Source organism: Salvelinus namaycush, chromosome 12 (assembly GCF_016432855.1).
Source record: "Salvelinus namaycush isolate Seneca chromosome 12, SaNama_1.0, whole genome shotgun sequence".
NCBI lineage: Eukaryota > Metazoa > Chordata > Actinopteri > Salmoniformes > Salmonidae > Salvelinus > Salvelinus namaycush.
In genome coordinates, this window is record NC_052318.1 from 33323533 (window position 1) to 33346008 (window position 22476).

The 22476-nt window shown below is 44.4% G+C and overlaps 2 protein-coding genes across 2 annotated transcripts; one reads left to right on the top strand and one right to left on the bottom strand.

Moving 5' to 3' along the window:
• Window positions 1–3883: 3883 nt before the first annotated feature.
• LOC120057135 (zinc finger protein 711-like) lies at window positions 3884–7115 on the top strand. Its single transcript, XM_039005575.1, has 7 exons — window positions 3884–4083; window positions 4197–4643; window positions 4758–4910; window positions 4996–5133; window positions 5277–5411; window positions 5561–5704; window positions 5831–7115. The coding sequence occupies exons 1-7, from the start codon at window positions 4005–4007 to the stop codon at window positions 7108–7110; spliced, it is 2376 nt and encodes a 791-aa protein (XP_038861503.1). The 5' UTR covers window positions 3884–4004; the 3' UTR covers window positions 7111–7115.
• A 24-nt stretch (window positions 7116–7139) lies between these two features.
• On the bottom strand, window positions 7140–22433 carry LOC120057136 (proline-rich receptor-like protein kinase PERK5). The gene is made up of 7 exons (XM_039005576.1): window positions 21725–22433; window positions 21414–21596; window positions 21093–21183; window positions 19204–19280; window positions 19008–19079; window positions 10356–10509; window positions 7140–10146 (listed from the first exon to the last, which is right to left on the bottom strand). Exons 1-7 carry the CDS (start codon window positions 21889–21891, stop codon window positions 10033–10035), a joined length of 858 nt encoding a protein of 285 aa, XP_038861504.1. The 5' UTR covers window positions 21892–22433; the 3' UTR covers window positions 7140–10032.
• Window positions 22434–22476: the final 43 nt, after the last annotated feature.

Here is a 22476-nt window from a genome sequence, read left to right on the forward strand (position 1 = left end):
CTGGGAGGGGGCGGGGGACGCACTTCCACCTCTCTGTCTGAGTCACTGCCACTCTCTGACAGGTGGATCGCTAAAGTGGGACAGGGCCGGATACACCATTAGAACCTCATATCTCACATACAGTCTGTAGTGTCCTACAGATATCCCCAAATCATAGGATGTAGGTTTTAATTAACCTTGATGAACTTCTTAATGTAAATTTAATCTCTATTTATAATCTCACTCCATCCTATGACAATCTCCACCCTAGTGCGACTCACAGGAGAACGGGTTATCTCCCTCCTCTTCGCTGGCGTCATCCTCTCCGTCTGACATGAGCAGGTCCTGGTACAGCACGCTGGCATGGGCTGGCCGACTGGTGCCTTCATCCTCTTCATAATCATCATCATTGTGGCCCTGCAGTCGTCTGCGGGGCGGCGGCAACAGCATCTCCTCTTCATCATCCTCATCCTCCAGGTCTCCCTCACCATCCTCAGCCTGGGGAACAGTCATCATCATCAAAAGGACTAGTTAGACTGATCTACAAACAGTGTCCAAATACGTAATCCCTCCCTTTCAAAATCCATCCACTCTAAACCCCATATTGTTTCTCCACGATCAGAGTCTTACAGGAGCTGGTGTCTTGGGCTTGCAGTCATACTCCTCCTCCTCGAAGCCCTCGATGTCCACGTCCGACTCCTCCTCTCCTAGTCTTCTATGACGACCCTGGAGACACACAGAGAAGTTAAGCAACACTGACAGAGACAGGAGGGATATTTCTGGGGAAAGACAGAGTGATGACTTGTGAAGCAATAGAGAGGATGGCTGAAAATGGATAATTGTCAGGGCAAACAGAACACTAGTATGACAAGCAGTCACAATTAGGAGCAAAAGTAACACACAAGCAAAACAGGCAGACACATGAACCAAATGAGTTATGGGGAGGAACCATCTTTGTCTTAGGAATAAAATGCACAAAGGGATCTTGGAATGGCTCCTAGCTAGGAGGAGCATGCACCAGTCAGGTGGGAATGGAGAGGGAAGAACTGGAAGGAGACGACCAGGTGAATGTGCAAGGAGGAACGGAGGGATGGGAGGCGAGAGGGTGGTTAAAGGAGAGGTCATCCCTGGATGAGACAGACGCCGTTATACTCCTGGGGGATCTCTCCGTACCTTCCCTAACCCCCTCTTCTCTGGAACAGTCATAAGAGATGCCTTAACCTCAGAGAAGAGTCTGGTCTCTCTGTGCAGGCTCACAGAGGCACTGCTGTCAAACACATCGGCAGGCTGCACACACACACACGCACACGCGCACACACACACACAGGAAAGAGGGAGGAGAAAAGATAACCACAGGGTAGGAAGGATAGCATAGAGTTTAAGATATGCAGAGGCTATAGAAACAGCTACTAAATTGCAGTGCTAAAGAGGAACTACGAGGCAGAGAAAGACTAGAATGTGAAGAGGCTATGTAATAGAGAGACTACAGCAGACAGAGGTTAAAAAGTAGGTCCTTGGAGAGGAGTTGCATTCCCCAACTCTGGAGCATGTGAGGGTTGAGTTGAGGTACATTATTTGGTGACTGGGGGTGATAGGGATGTAAGAGCCCATTGGTTGTATCTGGCTGGTTTCTGGCCCATACTTATGGGACAGGAACATTGCTACCTGTGATGTGTAGGTTCCAGGAGTCATGGGGTCCAGGCTATCCAGGTCTGCTGCATCCAGAGCTGCCTCTTTAGCTGTGGAGATGTCCTTCTCCAGCTGGGTCAGGTGCTCATCATACTGGAGAGATATCAAGCAACAATCAAATTATCCTTATTGGAGGATCATAAACATGATTCGTCATTTGACAAAGTATAAAGAGTTTCATTATATCCCTCTCTCGCTGTTTCATACACACACCTCTGCCAGGGTCTGCTTGCACACGTTGACTATCTCCAGGGCCGTCTTGGTGTAAGGACTGTCTGGACCGTTATACTTGACACTGTTGGTGTGGACCAGGCTGACGTCAAACAGGAACACATCCCGGTTCTGGTACTTGTGTTTGGATATGTTCTGTTGGACCACAGCACACAGAGAGACTTTTAAATAACATAAATGATTATATTACACATATTACCATCTACCACATTCTGTAATATATTCTGTATATTACATATACACTGAGTGTACAAAACATTAAGAACACCTTCCTAATATTGATTTGCACCCCCCTTTTGACCTCAGAACAACTTCAGAACAGGGTCGCTGGGCCATGTTGATTCTTCCCACAGTTCTGTCAAGTTGGCTGGATGTCCTTCGGGTGGTGGACCATTCTTGACACACACAGGGAACTGTTGAGCGTGAAAAACCCAGCAGCGTTTCTGTTCTTGACACAAACCAGTGCACCTGGCACCTACTACCATACCCCGTTCAAAGGCACTTCAATCTTTTGTCTTGCCCATTCACCCTCTGAATGGAACACACACACAATCCTGTCTCAATTGTCTCAAGGCTTAAAAATAATTATATAACGTGTCTCCTCCCCTTCATCTACACTGATTGAAGTGGATTTAACAAGTAACATCACTAAGGGATCATAGCTTTCACCTGGATTCACCTGGTGAGTCTGTCATGGACAGAGCAGGTGTTCTTAATGTTTTGTACACTCAGTGTATAATCATCTACGACATATAGGTTTGATCCATCTTGGCATGGAAGGATCCAAAAGGTGTCTTTGTTGTGGTTTTCCTCAAAGCTGACACTGAAGTCCACTTCCCCTAACTAACTCACCTTGCGGACATTCTCCAGGTCCATGGGTTGGACTATCACTTTGTAGTAATCTGGAACAAACTTCTTGTTGACTGGATGGTGGAACGGCCAAGACTGAAAAGGGGATAGAGACAGAGAAAGGACAGTTATAACATCATCCAACTGAGTGCTTGATTGAAGTTTTGCCACAATTGTCAATATTTTAATATATTAAAAATATATATTTTATTGTCACATACACCGGATAGGTGCAGTGAAATGTGTTTTTACAGGGTCAGCCATAGAAGTACGGCACCCCTAAAGCAAATTAGCGTTAAGTGCCTTGCTCAAGGGCACATCTACATATTTGTCAACTTGTTGGCTCGGGTATTCGAACCAGCGACCTTTTGGTTTCTGGCCCAACGCTCTAACCACTAGGCATTTGTTAAGGGCAAAGAAAAGACTACTCAGTAAAATGACTTAGACACAGAGAAAATACTAATAGCAGATATTCCGAAAGAAAGTAGAAACCCTGATGACGGGTGGCTCCACTCACGTCAGGCACGGCCATCATCTTCTGAGTGACGATGTTGTCCAGGATGAAGGAGAAGGCTACCTGGTCGTCATCGTCCAGCAGGGGGTTGATAGCTTTCTCCAGTCTCACCAGCCTGTCTTCCTTCTGCAAAGGACAAAGGAATTTCCCCCTTTAATAATAAACAAGTACTATTATTGAAGGCCACTTCCATTGTGTTCCAAGAGTTGCTGAACATTTGCCTCCTTCTGCAAACAGAGCAGCAGACTTTGGGCGGTGTCCAAAATGGCACCAATCCAGGAATTCATCAGCGTTCACACGTACCTCTTTCAGTTTCTCATCACAAAGGTCCAGCATTGTCTGCGCCACCTGGGTTATTGGATGTTTGGCACCTGAATACACAAAAACAATTACCGTCTCAATAAGTTACATAACGGTCGCACAGAGTCCAATATTACAGTCATTCTCTAAGGCTTCAAGTGGTTTAAAGTTGTACCATTGTATGTGGCGCTGTTCTTGATAATGAGCTCCACGTTCTCTCTGAACTCCTCCCGGGAGGGGTATACACGCTTACGCACATTCTCCCGTAGCGTCTGCAGATCCATGGGACGAGGGATGACCTTATAGTAGTCCTTCACCACATATCACAGTCATAGTAAGTACATTTTTCCTCAATAAAGTAGCAACCAGCAAAGTCAGAGCTAGTAAGAAAAATAAAAGAATCCTCCTCATTTGTGTTTGTAGCAGACAGGATAAAAAGAGAATGGACCACGGTGGAGGGGTCTTGAACTTTCAGATGCAAGACTCAAAGATGCCACACACAATGATAATGCAGGATTTTGGTAAGTCCACTCCATCAATGCAGAGAACTAATAGTACATGGCCTTTTGTTTATTTGATTGTGTCTGTGTGTGCTCGAACTGATAAGAGTAACAGTTCCTCCTGACTTCCCCAGTGGCAGGTATGGCCCACATTGACGGTGATCACATTGTGGTTTCTGTGCCAGAGGCGGTGCTGGTGTCAGACGTGGTGACTGACGAGGAGGGAATCATGTTTGAGCATGACCTGGGGTCAGAGGTTGTAGAGGGGCCAGACATCTGCTGCAGCGACGAGCCTGACGGCATAATCATGACTGAGTCGGTCCTGGGGGCCGAGGTGGCCATTGAGGACGTGCTGGATTCTGACCACCATCACCATGTGCTGACAACAGATCTCATAGAGGAATCTGATAGGGTTCCTGACCAGGTGTTTGAAATTGTCACTGAGGAGGTCATGGTCTCCAACTGCAACTCAGAGACGTATGTGGAGGAGCAGGAGGAGATTGAAGACTCTGCAGTCACCATCCAGGAGCCGGACAACGAGGCTGGAGAGAGCGTCTCCGAGGACTACCTGATGATCTCCTGTAAGACACGTCTTATTTTCTTGGTACTACTAGACTGCTCCAACACAAATTTTGACTCTAATAATAGGATGAATCTGATAGTGTATAATGATGAGTGTGCTATTGTTTGTGCAGTGGACGATGTTGGGGAGAAGTTGGACATGGAGGACACACCCCTGAAGATGGGTTCTGAGGTGATGGAGGATGGCTCCAAAGAGGGTGACTACGACTCTGAGTGCATCAAAGTCTACATCTTCAAGGCAGAGGCTGATGATGATGTTGACATAGGTAAGGACTCTTACAAGTTCCGATCAATTTGAAAGATACACCTCTGTTCAGTTTCCCTGAATTCAGACATTTACTGTGAGTGCAGGTGGCACAGAGATTGTAGCTGAGAGCGACTTCCACAACGGTCACGCAGTGCTGGAGACTGGGGGCATTGGCAAGCTGTCTCGAGAGAAGATGGTCTACATGGCAGTGAAAGACCCGTCCCAGGAGGATTCAGAGATCAGTGAGTCCCCTGAATTAGCAGCCTTTCCTCCAATCCCTTATACAGCACAACATATTAAACGATATGGCTGCCTTATTATTTTTGTCCCAATAGATGGTTGCAGTGTTAAATTAAGTGACTGAGTTTTCCTTGTCTGTGAGCAGACTGCACTGAGATGGCGGATGAGGTGTACATGGAGGTGATAGTGGGAGAGGAGGATGCCCCTGCCATCCAGGACTCACTGGATGACTCCAGCCACAATAAGAACTTCGGCACTGTTGCCTGGGCTGCAGCTTATGGTAAAGCCTACTCCTTTTCTCCATAGACACAAGTTCCTCAGAGACATACATTCAGTATGGCGTAAGATAATTCTACATTTAGCCTAACATTTAGATTTGTTCATGTCACGATTTTTAAGTGTGTTGAATTGGTGTATAATTTTCCTTAGGTAACAGTCTGGACTCCAGGCTGGAGAACAAGAACAACACAGGGACACATTACCTGAAGATCAGCGACAGCCTGAGTACAAGTAGAGCTCTCAAACAGAAGATCAAGAAAAAGAAAAAGGGAGAGACACGTCAGTGTCAGACAGGTATGGGGTTCTATGTTCATTAAAACATTTTCAAAAAGCTTGCATCATTTTGTAAGATTATACTTTTCTTTTTTAGATGTAGGCCTAACAATTCCTGTTCTTTTTTGCCTCCACACTTTTCCTCAGCTGTGATCATTGGTCCAGATGGCCAGCCTCTGACTGTGTACCCCTGCAACATCTGCGGGAAGAAGTTCAGATCGCGAGGCTTTCTGAAGATCCACATGAAGAACCACCCCGATCACATCTTCAAGAAGAAGTACCAGTGCACAGACTGCGATTTCACCACCAACAAGAAGGTAAACTTCCACAACCACCTGGAGGGCCACAAGCTCATAGTGAAGAGTGACCGGGTCTCAGAATTCACTGAGGTCACAAGGCGTTACTGTGTGGAGAGCCCACTCAGCTCCAATAAGCTCATCCTACGTGACCAGGAGCCCAAGCTGCACCACTGTAAGTACTGTGACTATGAGACAGCCGAGCAGGGCCTTCTCAACCGCCACTTGCTGGCTGTCCACAGCAAGAGCTTTGCCCATGTGTGTGTGGAGTGTGCTAAAGGTTTCCGCCACCCCTCTGAGCTCAAAAAGCACATGAGGACCCACACGGGTGAGAAGCCCTACCACTGCCAGCACTGTGAGTTCTGCTGTGCCGACCAGTCTAACCTGAAGACCCACATAAAGAGCAAGCATGGAGCGGAGCTGCCGTTCAAGTGTGGCCACTGTCCCCAGGCCTTCTCTGACGAGCGGGAGCTGCAGAAGCACATGGAGATATTCCAGGGCCACAAGACGCACCAGTGTCCGCACTGCGAGCACAAGAGCACCAACTCCAGCGACCTGAAGCGCCACATCATCTCCGTGCACACCAAGGACTTCCCTCACAAGTGTGACGTGTGTGAAAAGGGCTTCCACCGGCCCTCGGAGCTGAAAAAACACACAGAGACTCACAAAGGTGCCAGGCTGCACCAATGCCGCCACTGTGACTTTAAGACCCCAGACCCCTTCATACTCAGTCGCCACATCCTGTCCGTCCACACCAAAGACTTACCCTTCAAGTGCAAGCGCTGCCGACGGGGCTTCAGGCATCAGCTGGAACTGAAGAAGCACATGAAGACCCACAGTGGGCGGAAAGTGTACCAGTGCCAGTACTGTGAGTACAGCTCCTCGGACGCTTCAGGTTTCAAACGGCACGTCATATCCATCCACACCAAGGACTATCCCCACCGCTGTGACTACTGCACTAAAGGCTTCCGTAGGCCCTCTGAAAAGAGCCAGCACATTGCACGGCATCACAAGGATGTTTTAATGTCAAGTGCTTCTTCACACACCCTTTCCCATATTCAGAACAATCTGATTCTCACTCACTATAGAGCAGGGAAATACAATTATTTCAATGTGATAAATAAAGGATGACAATTGTCACATATTCTTCGAACTGCATTAGTAATTTATTAACTTGTCCTCACATCACCATTAGTACTCAAACCTGGGGTGCTATTCAAACAAACCTCAAGTCAGGTAAATCCTGAATCAGAACACTGCTTGAAAGCACACATTTTCTCAGTACCGTAGTATGCTTGTCTGGGTTGTTTGAATAGCACACCACTTGTCATATGCAGTATCAGTGGTAAGATAATGCTGTAATTTGATTTTAACTAATGGCGTGTTTATCTGTTGACTGTATTCTCACTGTTGACCTTGGGGTAACCATTATCTGACAAGTCATTGTATGATTTTTAGTAATGCTACTGCTAGCAAATTGTGAAAAACATGCATTTAAAGACCCAGTTCTAATTTCAAACATAAACAGTCATCTGTATCAGTTTTCTCTGTATTCAAAGGCATGAAAAGGGGATGTGGACAACCCAGCTTTTTACTTGTATTTGTCCTTTATGCTTTGAAATAATCGCTTGTCAAACAATCAGGGGTTTTAATTTTTCCCATGTGGTAAAATCTGGTAAAATCATGTTGCTCAAAACCAATAAAATGTTTACTATCAGGAATGTCTCATGTATCAGATCCAAATCAGTGTTATCTATTCTCTGTCTGTCAACTGAAATATTAGGAGCTTCTTTAGTAAATAAAGACATCTCCTGATGAATTGTTCACCTCAACCTATTACTTTCATTCACTCTTTTTGCCATCATTCAGTAACAAAGAATGTACCAACAAGTGGATTTGTGTTAAGATGACAGTGTTTTGCATCTTACAATAAGGGTGACTACTGACACCAAGTTATCCCATGATTGACCTAGAGGTGAAATTAAGATTGTATTTTGTTTATTGATTTAAAATTATTAACATCTGATTTGTAGAAAATAAATGTTCTTTTTGAAAGTATCTTTAATTGATGTTGCTTGACTTACCATTGTATACAACTTTTTTGCTTTGTGACCAACCAATTGAGGTGTCTTGAGTCGCGACCCACCATAAGGGTTGAGCGGTGAAAAAAACATACATAGAACATCATCTTGGCAGCAGAGAGAAGATTGTGCAGTTTTGAAGCTAATTTCCAGCAATTCTACACATTTTGCCATGGCGCTGAAATAATAGGTTGCAATTCTATACATTTTTCCAAGGAGCTGAGAATTTTCACTTAAGCTAATTTCCGTCAATTCTACACATTTTGACGTGTTCTTATCCTCAAATATAAAATCAATGGGTGCCTGATTATCTAGCGTTTATTTTGCTGATTGTAAATTCTCAGATTATAGGGTATTATATGTCCATTATCTTTTCTACATACTTTCGATTTGGTTTTAGTCGTTTAAGTTTACACAAAGTGTTTTTCCATATATATTTTTTTGCAATGCACAAAAAACGTCACACCTGGACCCCTGCGACCGTCAAAGTCCTAGATCACGTGACACCATTCATTCCTTTGTAAGACAAATAGTAATGTTGTCTTCTTGTAGGCACCAACTCCACCATGGTTCGTTGGACAAAGCCTATGTGGAAATTGTGTTGTTGGATAAACAAAACGTATAAGATCTCCTAAGCTGTGTAAACCTCAGACCTTATTTTCTGCGTTTATAACAAAATCCTATTATTTCCCCATTAATTTTCCACATAGGAACGAACCAGAGGTAATTCATTTACAGGTTTTAGGTGCCTCATGGAGACCTATCATGCGCAGTGTGAGCTACTCCAGGAAGTGACGTTGCATGCGAGCTCAGTGCTGCACGCTCTCATTGAGTAACTCAAGTTGAAGGCCGACCGGGGTACAGCAGGCTGCCATTAGCAACTAAATTATCCTTATAACTTCTGTGTGCGATTTAAAAACAATCTGTTAAAATTCACTATAATGGGGGGATCCTGTTTTCTGCTAACAATGCCTGCAGTACTGCGGTTAGCCTTGAACTTCCGTGGCTTCAATGAGAGGGGGCAGTCGTTCTCCCCTAGTACTGACCCACGGTTTGGGAACCACTGGCAGATAACCCTCATGACCAAAAAATGGTAACAAATCGGACTAGCCTATTACAAAGCAGGGTTGGGGTCAATTCAACAAATTAAATTCAAATAAAATTCCCTCTCCCTGTAAATTCCATTTAATTCAATTCAAATTCCCGGTCAGTCTTTGAATTTAGAGATAATTAAATTCCAATGTTCGATACTGTATATTCCAATTCAAATTTAATTCCTTCAGGCTGATTATGTGTAGCTTCATACAGTGTAGCTATACTGTAAATATATAAATATAAGTTGAAATGATTTAAAACAAATCCCGCAGTCCAATTTTGATACTAACTCGGAAATGTACAATATTGAATTCCAATTAAATGAAATTCCAAAGACTACATTTTTTTTTTTACAATTCAACACAGTCTAATTCCAATTCCAAAACTTGAAGATTGTTGAAATTTGAATTGAATTTAACTTAAATTCTCCACTTCATGAGTGAATTCAAGAATTGAATTTGAATTTCAAATGAAATTGGAATTGACTACTCAATCTGTAGTGTGGAGATCCGAGTTAAAGCGATCGGAAATTGAAACATCGGAACATTTCCTTTACATTTCAATCGCGCTTTAGTGTTGATCCACGCTACGGATTGAATCTAGGAATAATAGCCTTTATTAGTTACAAAATTGTCAAACAATAAATCTTAAAACTGCAAAAATATGAGCAAATTTCATAATCAGTCAATGGGGATTACTCATAAAACTTAGCAGCCAGCCACAACACATTTTTTAGTACGTTAAATTAAAGTTTACAAAGTCCTTGAATGTTTACATTTTCCACTCACTTTAAATTATATACGAGTTGAACTTTTTTGAATTGTGATAGTGAAATTGGTGGCGTTCTAATTCAGGCCATGGTCACTCCTGTTTGTCCTCAGTAGTGTCTCCCTATCTGGGCTCTGGGAAACTGGGAACTGAGGTTGTACTCCGGTGCTGAATAGAGGGGAGCAGGTGAACTGGGCGCAGGATACCCAGACATGCCTTCTCTCTGGAAGATAGAAACAGATCTCATGTCAAAACACAGTGCAAAATTCTGCTTTTCTATTTCAGCCTGGTCACCTAGGGTCTAACTAATATTTGACCTTTAGGCTAAGATCAAAACCAAATGTTTTAGCCACAGTTTCACCCTGCAGTTTACTTGTCCAGTTGATCAGTTGAATTCATCCTACGGTTCAGTAGGGGGAATCAATGACTCACCATCATGCCGTTGTGTCCTGGTGGGGGCTGTGTTGGTCTCATGTGCTGGTCGTCATAACAGTCTGGAGGTGGCGCTCTGTCTTCATACGGGTTCCTTGGCGATGGAGACTTGGGATAGGGGTTACCCAGGGGCTGCGTCATACCTGTAGCATAGCTGAATCCAGAAAACTAGTGAACTTTCCGAAGCAGACAAACCATATAAAAACAATCATAATAATGTAGTTCAAAGGGCACCCAATCATAACTTGTCATGGAACAAAGAACTATATCAGATTGAAAACACACAAATCAAAAGACAGAGAGAGGCTTCCTTGTATGGCTGGCTTTCAGGGTTGGATAAAGATGATCTATCTAAACTGGGTCGCATACTCGTGGACTTTTCCCTTTCTTCAATGACAAAAGAGAAATTACCATGATGGATATGGATATACGCTGTATCGGCAGGATAGAACAGCGGCATCTGGTAAGACAAGGGGCGGCGGACTATGTATTTTTGTAAACAACAGCTGGTGCACGATATCTAAGGAAGTCTCGAGGTTTTGCTCGCCTGTGGTAGAGTATCTCATGATAAGCTGTAGACCACACTAACTACCTAGAGAGTTTTCATCTGTATTTTTTGTAGCTGTCTACATACCACCACAGACTGATGCTGGCACTAAGACCGCACTGGAATGAGCTGTATTCCGCCATAAGCAAACAGGAAAACGTTCACCCAGAGGTGGCACTCCTAGTAGCAGGGGACTTTAATGCAGGGAACCTCAAATCAGTCTTTACCAAATTTCTATCAGCATGTTAAATGTGCAACCAGAGGGAAAAAAACTCTGGAGCACCATTACTCCACACACAGAGATGCATACAAAGCTCTCCCTCGCCCTCCATTTGGCAAATCTGACCATAATTCTATCCTCCTGATTTCTGCTTACAAGCAAAAATTAAAGCAGGAAGCACCAGTGACTCGATAAATTAAAAAAATGGTCAGATGAAGCAGATGCTAAGCTACATCCCTGTTTTGCTAGCACAGACTGGAATATGTTCCGGAATTCCTCCGATGGCATTGAGGAGTACACCACATCAGTCACTGGCTTCATCAATAAGTGCATCGATGACGTCATCCCCACAGTGACCGTAAGTACATACCCCAACCAGAAGCCATGGATTGCAGGCAACATCCACACTGCACTAAAGGCTAGAGCTGCCCCTTTCAAGGAGCGGGACTCTAACCCAGAAGCTTCTAAGAAATCCTGCTATGCCCTCCGATGAACCATCAAACAGGCAAAGCGTCAATACAAGACTAAGATCGAATCCTACTACACCGGCTGTGATGCTTGTCGGATGTGGCAAGGCTTGCAAACCATTACAGACTACAAAGGGAAGCACAGCCGAGAGCTGTCCAGTGACAAGAGCCTACCAGACGAGCTAAACTACTTCTATGCTCGCTTCGAGGCTAATAACACTGAAACATGCATGAGAGCACCAGCTGTTCCGGAAGACTGTGATCACGCTCTCCGCAGCCGATGTAAGACCTTTCAACAGGTCAACATTCACAAGGCCGCAGGGCCAGACGTATTACTAGGACGTGTACTGCGAGCATGCGCTGACCAACTGGCAAGTGTCTTCACCGACATTTTCAACCTCTCCCTGTCTGAGTCTGTAATACCAACATGTCTTAAGCAGACCACCATAGTCCCTGTGCCCAGGAACACTAAGGTAACCTGCCTAAACGACTACCGACCCGTAGCACTCACATCTGTAGCCATGAGGTGCTTTGAAAGGCTGATCATGGCTCACAACACCATTATCTCAGAAACTCTAGACCCACTCCAATTTGCATACCGCCATAACAGATCCACAAATTACGCAATCTCTATTGCACTCCACACTGCCCTTTCCCACCTGGACAAAAGGAACACCTATGTGAGAATGCTATTCATGGACTATAGCTCAGCGTTCAACACCATAGTGGCCTCAAAAGCGCATACATTTTTTTTTTTTTTTCACCTTTATTTAACCAGGTAGGCCAGTTGAGAACAAGTTCTCATTTACAACTGCGACCTGGTCAAAATAAAGCAAAGCAGTGCGACAAAAACAACACAGAGTTACACATGGGAAAAACAAACGTACAGTCAATAACACAATAGAAAAATCTGTATACAGTGTGTGCAAATTAAGTAAGGAGGTAAGGCAATAATTAGGCCAACAGAGGCGAAGTAATTACAATTTAGCAATTTACACTGCAGTGATATATGTGCAGATGTGCAAGTAGAAATACTGGTGTGCAAAAGAGCAGAAAAACAAAAACAAATATGGGGATGAGGTAGGTAGATGGTTGGATGGGCTATTTACAGATGGGCTGTGTACAGCTGCAGCAATCGGTAAGCTGCTCTGACAGCTGACGCTTAAAGTTAGTGAGGGAGATATAAGTCTTCAACTTCAGTGATTTTTGCAATTCGTTCCAGTCATTGGCAGCAGAGAACCGGAAGGAAAGGCGGCCAAAGGAGGTGTTGGCTTTGGGGATGACCAGTGAAATATACCTGCTGGAGCTAGTGCTACGGGTGGGAGTTGCTATGGTGACCAGTGAGCTGAGATAAGGCGGAGCTTTACCTAGCAAAGACTTATAGATGACCTGGAGCCAGAGGGATTGGCGACGAATACGCAGTGAGAACCAGCCAATGAGAGCATACAGGTCGCAGTGGTGGGTAGTATATGGGGCTTTGGTGACAAAACAGATGGCACCGTGATAGACTGGATCCAATTTGCTGAATAGAGTGTTGGAGGCTATTTTGTAAATGACAACGCCGAAGTCAAGGATCGGTAGGATAGTCAGTTTTACGAGGGAATGTTTGGCAGCATGAGTGAAGGAGGCTTTGTTGCGAAATAGGAAGCCAATTCTAGATTTAACTTTGGATTGATGCTTATTAATGTGAGTCTGGAAGGAGAGTTTACAGTCTAGCCAGACACCTAGGTATTTATAGTTATTCTAAGTCAGAACCGTCCAGAGTAGTGATGCTAATCGGATCAAAGAATCACCCGCAGCAAGAGCGACATCATTGATATAAATAGATAAAAGAGTCGGCCCGTGAATTGAACCCTGTGGCACCCCCATAGAGACTGGCAGAGGTCCGGACAACAGGCCCTCTGATTTGACACACTGAACTCTATCTGAGAAGTAGTTAGTGAACCAGGCGGGGCAGTCATTAGAGAAACCAAGGCTGCTGAGTCTGCCGATAAGAATACGATGATTGACAGAGTCGAAAGCCTTGGCCAGGTCGATGAAGACGGCTGCACAGTACTGTTTTTTATTGATGGCGGTTATGATATCGTTTAGGACTTTGAGCGTGGCTGAGGTGCACACGTGACCAGCTCGAAAACCAGATTGCATAGCAGAGAAGGTACGGTGGGATTCGAAATGGTCGGTGATCTGTTTGTTCACTTGGCTTTCGAAGACTTTAGAAAGGCAGGGCAGGATGGATATAGGTCTGTAACAGTTTGGGTCAAGAGTGTCTCCCCCTTTGAAGAGGGGGATGACCGCGGCCGCTTTCCAATCTTTAGGAATCTCGGACGATATGAAAGAGAGGTTGAACAGACTGGTAATAGGGGTTGCAACAATGGTGGTGGATAATTTTAGGAAGAGAGGGTCCAGATTGTCTAGCCCAGCTGATTTGTAGGGATCCAGATTTTGCAGCTATTTCAGAACATCAGCTGTCTGGATTTGGGTGAAGGAGAAGCGGGGCGGGGGGCTTGGGAAAGTTGCTGCGGGGGGTGCAGAGCTGTTGGCCGAGGGTTGGGGTAGCCAGGTGGAAAGCATGGCCAACTTATTGAAATTCTCGATTATCATGGATTAATCAGTAGTGACAGTGTTTCCTAGTCTCAATGCAGTGGGCAGCTGGGAGGAGGTACTCTTATTCTCCATGGACTTTACAGTATTCCAAAACTTTTTGGAATTAGTGCTGCAGGATGCAAATATCTGTTTGAAAAAGCTATCCTTTGCTTTCCTAACTGACTGTATGTATTGATTCCTGACTTCCCTGAAAAGTTGCATATCGCAGGGACTAATCGAAGCTACTGCGGTAGCCACAAGGTGTTTTTGTGCTGGTCAAGGGCAGTCAAGTCTGGAGTGAACCAAGGGCTATATCTGTTCTTAGTTCTACATTTTTTGAAAGGGGCATTCTTATTTATGATGGTGAGGAAAGCACTTTTAAAGTACAACCAGGCATCCTCTACGGACGGGATGAGGTCAATATCCTTCCAGGATACCCGGGCCAGGTCGATTAGAAAGTGCTGCTCGCAGAAGTGTTTTAGGGAGCGCTTGACAGTGATGAGGGCTGGTCGTTTGACCGCGAACCCATAACAGACGCAGGCAATGAGGCAGTGATCGCTGAGATCTTGGTTGAAAACAGCAGAGCTGTATTTGGAGGGCAAGTTGGTTAGGATGATATCTATGAGGGTGCCCGTGTTTACAGATTTGGGGTTGTACCTGGTAGGTTCCTTGATCATTTGTGGGAGATTGAGGGCATCTAGCTTAGATTGTAGGACGGCCGGGGTGTTAAGCATATCCCAATTTAGGTCACCTAGCAGTGTGGCGGATTAATCAGAATTAGTTGGGTAACATAGATAAATAAGATGTTTTATTTACATAATATGCTTATGTGAGATACTTGTCATTGGAATGTATCCCATTGGACTATACTATTGGCAGTTGCACTTTACCCTTCTCAGCTAGTGCTCAGTCACTTGGGGCCCAGAGAGGGGAGAGGTCAGGCTTGTCTTTTACATGTCTCTGGTAATATGCAGAATATCACAAAGGGAGGAGTACAGAATGGACATTGTCTTCATATGTGAATGTATCTGTTAAACCATGTGAAGGGATGGCGTGATTAAGGGGGAACCAATTATCTCTTGGCTCCACAATGTCTGTGCGCAAGTCACTCCCCTCAGTGAGCTTGTCCAGGAGTGGGGAGAAGAGGGGGTTTACTTGAGATGGGAGTATATAGAGTTGACAATTGAGTTATGCCTTGGATGAGGTAATGTTTTGGTACTATGAAGTACCAGGAACGAGATTAGAACCTCGTTTTAGAGACCAAACTGAGCGATAATTTATAGCGAATGCAATCTGGCTAAGGGATACTCCTTTCTCAAGTAAAAGGCCCTTTGTGAAGAGTTCCTAAGATCTGTGGTTCGTCATGTAAGTTGAGAGGGGTGTATCTTTGCTATAAAAGATCTCAGTTGCCATTATGTTGGGACTCTCAACAATTCATTATAGATAGTGAATTGTTGAAAGTCACAGGGCTATGGTAAAACTCATATTATTAAAGATGAAGTTTAAATATAACTCTGACTGGTGTGTGGTATGTAACTCTCCTCATTTGGTAATACAGGAAATTGCCACGACACAGTACGAACTCTGACAATAGATGGGGGGCAATCAATTTGCATATGGTGTCCAGGGCACAGCTGGGAGCTGAGGGGGGTCTATAACAAGCGGCAACAGTGAGGGACTTATTTCTGGAGAGATAGATCTTTAAAAGTAGAAGCTCGAACTGTTTGGGCATAGACCTGGATAGTATGACAGAACCCTACAGGCTACCTCTACAGTAGATTGCAATTTCGCCCCCTTTAGCAGTTCTGTCTTGACGGAAATTGTTGTAATTGGGGATGGAAATGTCAGAATGTTTGGTGGCCTTCCTAAGCCAAGATTCAGACTCGGCTAGGACATCAGGGTTGGCTAAAGTGTGCTAAAGCAGTGAATAAAGCAAACTTAGGGAGGAGGCTTCTGATGTAAACATGCATGAACCCAAGGCTTTTACGGTTGCAGAAGTCAACAAATGAGAGCGCCTGGGTTAACCTCTACATCACCAGAGGAACAGAGAAGGAGTAGGATGAGGGTACGGCTAAAGGCTATAAGTACTGGCCGTCTAGTGCTTTGGGAACAGAGAATAAAAGGAGCAGATTTCAGGGCGTGGTAGAATAGATTCAGGGCATAGTGCACAGACAAGGGTGTGGTAGGGTGCGAGTACAGTGGGGGTAAACCTAGGCATTGAGTGACGATGAGAGAGGTTTCATCTCTGGAGGCGCCAGTTAAGCTAGGTGCGGTCTCCGCCTGTGTGGGGGTTCGGACAAGGGGGCTATCTGAGGCATGTTGAGCAGGACTAGGGGCTCCGCAGTAAAATAAAACAATAAGAGCTGCCCTAAACAACAGTATACAAGGCATATTGGCATTAGAGAAAGGCAGGTGTTGATTGGGAGAGCTAAGACAACAACGGGTAAACAGCTAGGACAACAACAATGGGTAAATGGCGATGAACGGGCAGAGAGGGTCAGTTAGCTACACACAGACCCTGAGTTCAAGGCTGGGGCCGACAGATAAACAAAATGAAGTACCGTGTTAATGAACAGTCCAGCAGGCATCAGCTGTGTAGCTGAGTGATCATAGGGTCCAATGAGCAGCAAAGATGAAACAGGGAGCAGTTCAGGTAGTCGATTACTACGTAAGGCGAGCGGGAGACACAGCGTTCAGGAAGCTAGCAGGCCGGGGCTAGCAGATGGATCAACACCAACATCCACGACGCGGAGGCCGGTTGAGCGCACATCGGCCGAATTACGTCAGCAGACCAGTCGTGATGGATTGGCGGGGCTCCGTGACGACAAAGGTTCCAGGCCAATTGGCAAGAGAGGTATTGTAGTTGGTGTACTTCGTTTGCTAGCCGGGAAATGGTCCTAGCTCAAGGCTAGCTGGTGCATGCTTCTGGACAAGGGCGTCAGCCACTCGGTAGTAACTAGCTAGCAGCGAAGATCCAGTGTGATCGTCCAGAGCTTGCGGCAGGAATCTGGTGATGTAGTGGGGGGGGGGAATCAGTCCGATATGCTCAGGGCTGATATCGTGCTGTGCAGACCGGCAGGTATTATCCGGGCTATCCGGGCTAAAGCGGCTGGAGTCTGAGCAAAAGGTAAAAACCACTAGCAGTGGTAGACAATGACTAAAAGGCTAATAGCTAATTAGCTGGCTGGCTGCTGATGGAGGTTCCAGTTATAAGGTCTTAAAAATTAAAAATAATAGCAGATCCGTACCACATTGGGTGAGGTGGGTTGCAGGAAGGTATATTTAATTCGAAAAAGGAAAAAAGAGATTGAGATAATGAAATGTATACAAAACCCCCCGAAAAATACAAGATTTACATGGGATGAAAACAAGCACGTCTTACTGCTCCACCATCAATAAGCTAAGGACCCTGGGACTAAACACCTCTCTATGCAACAGGATCCTGGACTTCCTGACGGGCCACCCCAGGTGGTAAGGGTAGGTAACAACACATCCGCCACGCTGATCCTCAACACGGGGGCCCCTCTGGGGTGCGTGCTCAGTCCCCTCCTGTACTCCCTGTTCACTCATGACTGCACGGCCAGGCACAACTCCAACACCATCATTAAGTTTGCCGATGACACAACAGTGGTAGGCCTGATCACCGACAACGACAAGACAGCCTATAGGGAGGAGGTCAGAGACCTGGTCGTGTGGTGACAGGACAACAACCTCTCCCTCAACGTGATCAAGACAAAGGAGATGATTGTGGACTACAGGAAAAAGAGGACCGAGCACGCCCCCATTCTCATCGACGGGGCTATACTGGAACAGGTTGAGAGTTTCAAGTTTTTTGGTGTCCACATCACCAACAAACTAACATGGTCCAAGCACACCAAGACAGTCGTGAAGAGGGGACGACAAAACCTATTCCCCTCAGGAGACTGAAAAGATTTGGCATGGGTCCTCAGATCCTCAAAAGGTTCTACAGCTGCACCATCCAGAGCATCCTGACTGGTTACATCACTGCCTGGTATGGCAACTGCTCGGCCTCCGACCGCAAGGCACTACAGAGGGTAGTGTGAACGGCCCAGTAAATCACTGGGACCAAGCTTCCTGGATTCCAGGACCTCTATACCAGGCGGTGTCAGAGGAAGGCCCTAAAAATTGTCAAAGACTCCAGCCACCCTAGTCATAGACTGTTCTCTCTGCTACCGCACGGCAAGCGGTACCGGAGCGCCAAGTCTAGGTCCAAGAGGCTTCTAAACAGCTTCTATCCCCAAGCCATAAGAATCCTGAACATCTAATCAAATGGCCACCCAGACTATTTGCATTGCCCCCCCCCCCCCCCCCCCCCCCCTACTCTCTGTTGTTATCATCTATGCATAGTCACTTTAATAACTCTACCTACATGTACATATTACCTCAACTAACCGGTGCCCCCGCCCATTGACTCTGTACTGGTACCCCCCTGTATATAGTCTCGCTATTGTTATTTTACTGCCGCTCTTTAATTACTTGTTACTTTCAATTCTTATTCATACTTTTTTTTAACTGCATTGTTGGTTAGGGGCTTGTAAGTAAGCATTTCACTAAGGTCTACACCTGTTGTATTCGGCGCATGTGACTAATAAGATTTGATAAGGATAATGTCCGTGTCATCATGACTCATGCTGCTCAAATCACTGGGTGACTACTCATTCACTGTCGAGGGGGCGTTGTCCTGTTGTCGTCTCTAATTTTGTTTCCATTTTTAGTCCACCACCCAGAACATGGTTATACGCACAGAATGGGTATGACATCACTGCCATTGAACAAAGTATCAGACCAAAAACAAATAACACCAAGGTTCTTACTTGTATGGCTGGCTTGTAGGGTTGGTCAAAGACAATCTATCTAAAGTGGGCCGCATGCCGTTTGGTTGAAGGCTAAGAGAGTAGAGAGATCAACATTTCAATTAAAGCACATTATAACATTGCAGACACTATAATAAGGGCCCCTATAATGAAGGTGAAAACCAATGGCATGTTGAATTGTGTTCAGACAGCTAACCTGTAAGGGCGGTTGGGTAAGTTGGATATGGGAAACCTCTCCTGGGTGGGCTGGACACTGGGGGGCTTTGGCCGATTCTGAAGAAATAAGAAAAATAGAGACTGTTGCTCAGGGCCATGTTTACTATGCAACATTGACAGCCATGTCTATTACTGAATGTGTCTGCTCTGCATCTGCACTTATGGCATCTTTACACTACACTACTTGGACGACACAAACCACGTCCAGGAGAGACAGTAGATTCAAATGGCTCTTAAAGAGATGGTGTGGAAGACATCTTGAAAAATAAAGGAGAGCCGCACACCCTAGGAGTCAGATGCAAAAATGATAATGTCCAACGTTTCGCCAGACAAGCTGTCTTCATCAGGGTATAATGACAAACATTGTGGGGTGACTCGTTTATATAGTGTCAAAAGACACACACAGGTGTCTGTAATCATGGCCGGTTATTGGCCTGATATCATTGGTTAATTCTCATATATTAAAATAGCATACAAAAAACAAATGGATAGGCTACGATCATAGATACAATTTGGCTACATAAGCCTACAAACATTTACAACAGCAAAATCACAAGAATGGCTTCAGATCAAAGTCTACGTTGAGACCGAAGGGAGCAAGGGTCTTTAAATTAAAGATCCAGGCAGCCTCTCGTTTTAACAATAAGTTATTGAGGCCACCCCTATCCTAGGGAGGATGACATGTATATAACATAGAGATGAAATCGAGTGGTTTGCTTCCAAAAAGTGGGCCGCAACTGGATAAGTCGAGTTTTTGCACCTAATGGTGCTACGACGCTCCGAAATTCGTTTTGTTTTACCCACATAATTTTTACCACAAGGAAAAGTTAAAAGATAAATAACTGCCTTAGTGGAGCACGTTATATTTGATTGGGATCTGTTTCCCTGTTTGGGGGTGTTTGAAGGATCTACATTTATAAGTGCCATTGCATTGAGCACAGCCATTACACTTGTATTTCCATCCAGTAGGGGCGCAAATACACGTTGTGCAGGGATATCTTGAGGTGGTAAATCAGAGTTTACCAATTGATCTCTGAGATTTCTGCCCCGCGAGAATACGACCAAGGGAAGGTCTGAAGACACATTACCGATACTATCATCGGATCTTAGAATGTGCCAATGTTTCTGAACAATTCCCTTAATTTGTTCAGAGCATTTTGAATAGCGGGTAGTTAGAATGATTCTTTTTGCGAGACTGTCCTTGAAAAAAGGTCATGTCTTGTTTCGAATTTTCTCAATGGCAGTATTAATTTGACCATTTTTGTACCCCCCCCTCCTTTAATTTTCTTTGCGTCTCAACCATATTTCTGTCGAAATCTGATTGTTTTTAGCAAATTCTTTTGAATCGACAGAATTGGCTGTAGGGAAAACTGTTTTTCAAGGGAAGCGGGTGACAACTATCAGCCCTCAACAAACTGTTACGGCCAGTAGGTTTTCTGTAAAGATCAGTGTATAGAACATTATCTTTACACAAAATCAGAAGATCAAAGAAACTGATTTGACGTGTGTCAGATTGCATAGTAAATCTCAAATGCTCAGAACAAGAGTTAAGAAAAGCATGGAATGCCTGGAGCTGTTTTGCATCACCCCTCCATAGAACAAAAATATCATCAATATACCGTTTCCAAATAATGATGCTAGGCAAGAAAACATTTTTGAGAGGCTTGAAAACGTAACATTTCAATGCATCTATCCGGTGTGACAAAAAAAAGATGGTGGGTGAATGATGGTGAGGTGAATGATTCACAAACGGTATCACTACTGGGAGATAAGGAAACCCTAACTTAGCAGGATCTCTGGATGTGACATCACCATTGGAAATACCAATGATCTAATACCTTGGAGAGTAAAGGAACTCAAGCTACTCACCGGCATGTCTGAGGCAAACACTGTGTTGGAGAACATGTCATCTTGGTTATTTTCATAATATGTTGTCGGTGACATTGCATAGTTTGTGTAACTGAAACAAGTGAAAATGACATTATAAAGACATGAGTAGTCATTTAAAACCTGAAACAAGACTGTGGACAAATATGAATCTATTTAGTTATTGCCCAACATCTTATTTTCTTTTTCTTATTATTTTTTAACAAGCCAACTTCCTGATACTAGGTGCCATACACTGTGCAAAACACATGGAAATATTGAGCCTCTGAATTCTATCTTGTCCAAACCCTCTCCCCCTCTCACCTCGTTGTCCGATCCTTTTGTTTCTTTGCTGGTTTCCTTAAGTAATGGACACACTGGACCATCACACCAACAATAACAGCCAGGGCCAGTCCTGGTAGAGATGATACCAGGGCAAAGTTCAATATGGTCCACTCAAAGTCACACTTCTCCCCTATGTACCACTTGTCTATGTAGTTGTTACACCTGAAAAGAACAGCATAACAGAGGTAACTGACATATTTATGTAACAATTTAAAATATCTGAATTCCAAAAATAAACAAATATTGAGGATAAAGCTGTAGAGTCAAGTGTGGGAAGCGCTGAAACGTACCTACAGAAAGGTTTCTTGTCCTTACAGTAGCATTTGCTTTTCTCAGCATTGCATGTATATGCAGTTCCTGTGCACACTTCAAAGTCATCTACTGTTACACAACTTGCTGGATGTAAAAAGAAAAGATGTAACTGAAACGTGATAGTGATTTGGCCCAGCAACATCATGAGAAAATGAAGACACAATTTGATAAAAAGCACTACCTTCAAACAGAGGGCCTAACCTACTCCTCCCCCAAAACCTCAAAAAGCAGCAGGACAACCTACAGTATATTTACATGTTCATTTTAGAGATGTCATCTGATTCAATGCTACAGTAATACATATCCTACTCATACTAAAAGACAGGCTTTCTTTACAGATTTCAACAGAAAAAAATTGCTACTCACGATCTGGTGTCGTTTGTCCAATAACTGTGACAGGGAGTAGAAATATTAAACACAGCAAACTATAGGCCTTCATCTTCACACACGTACTGTACTATTTTATACTCAACACACACTATCTACGTGACTCCTTACAATAATAATGAGTTTACGGTGGAGCAGAGTTCATGTTCAGCTTGTATGACCACTGTTCTAAGATATGAACGAGGGCAAGCCTGTAAGGTATGGCAGGATAGGGAAAAGCAGTGAAACAGGAAGCACCTTCGTCACATAACACACAACAGACTTTCTGTAATAACATTTAATATTATTGTTAATGCGTTAGTGCAGATTGGTATTCAACAGTGCCTCTTACTTTCGATAAGCA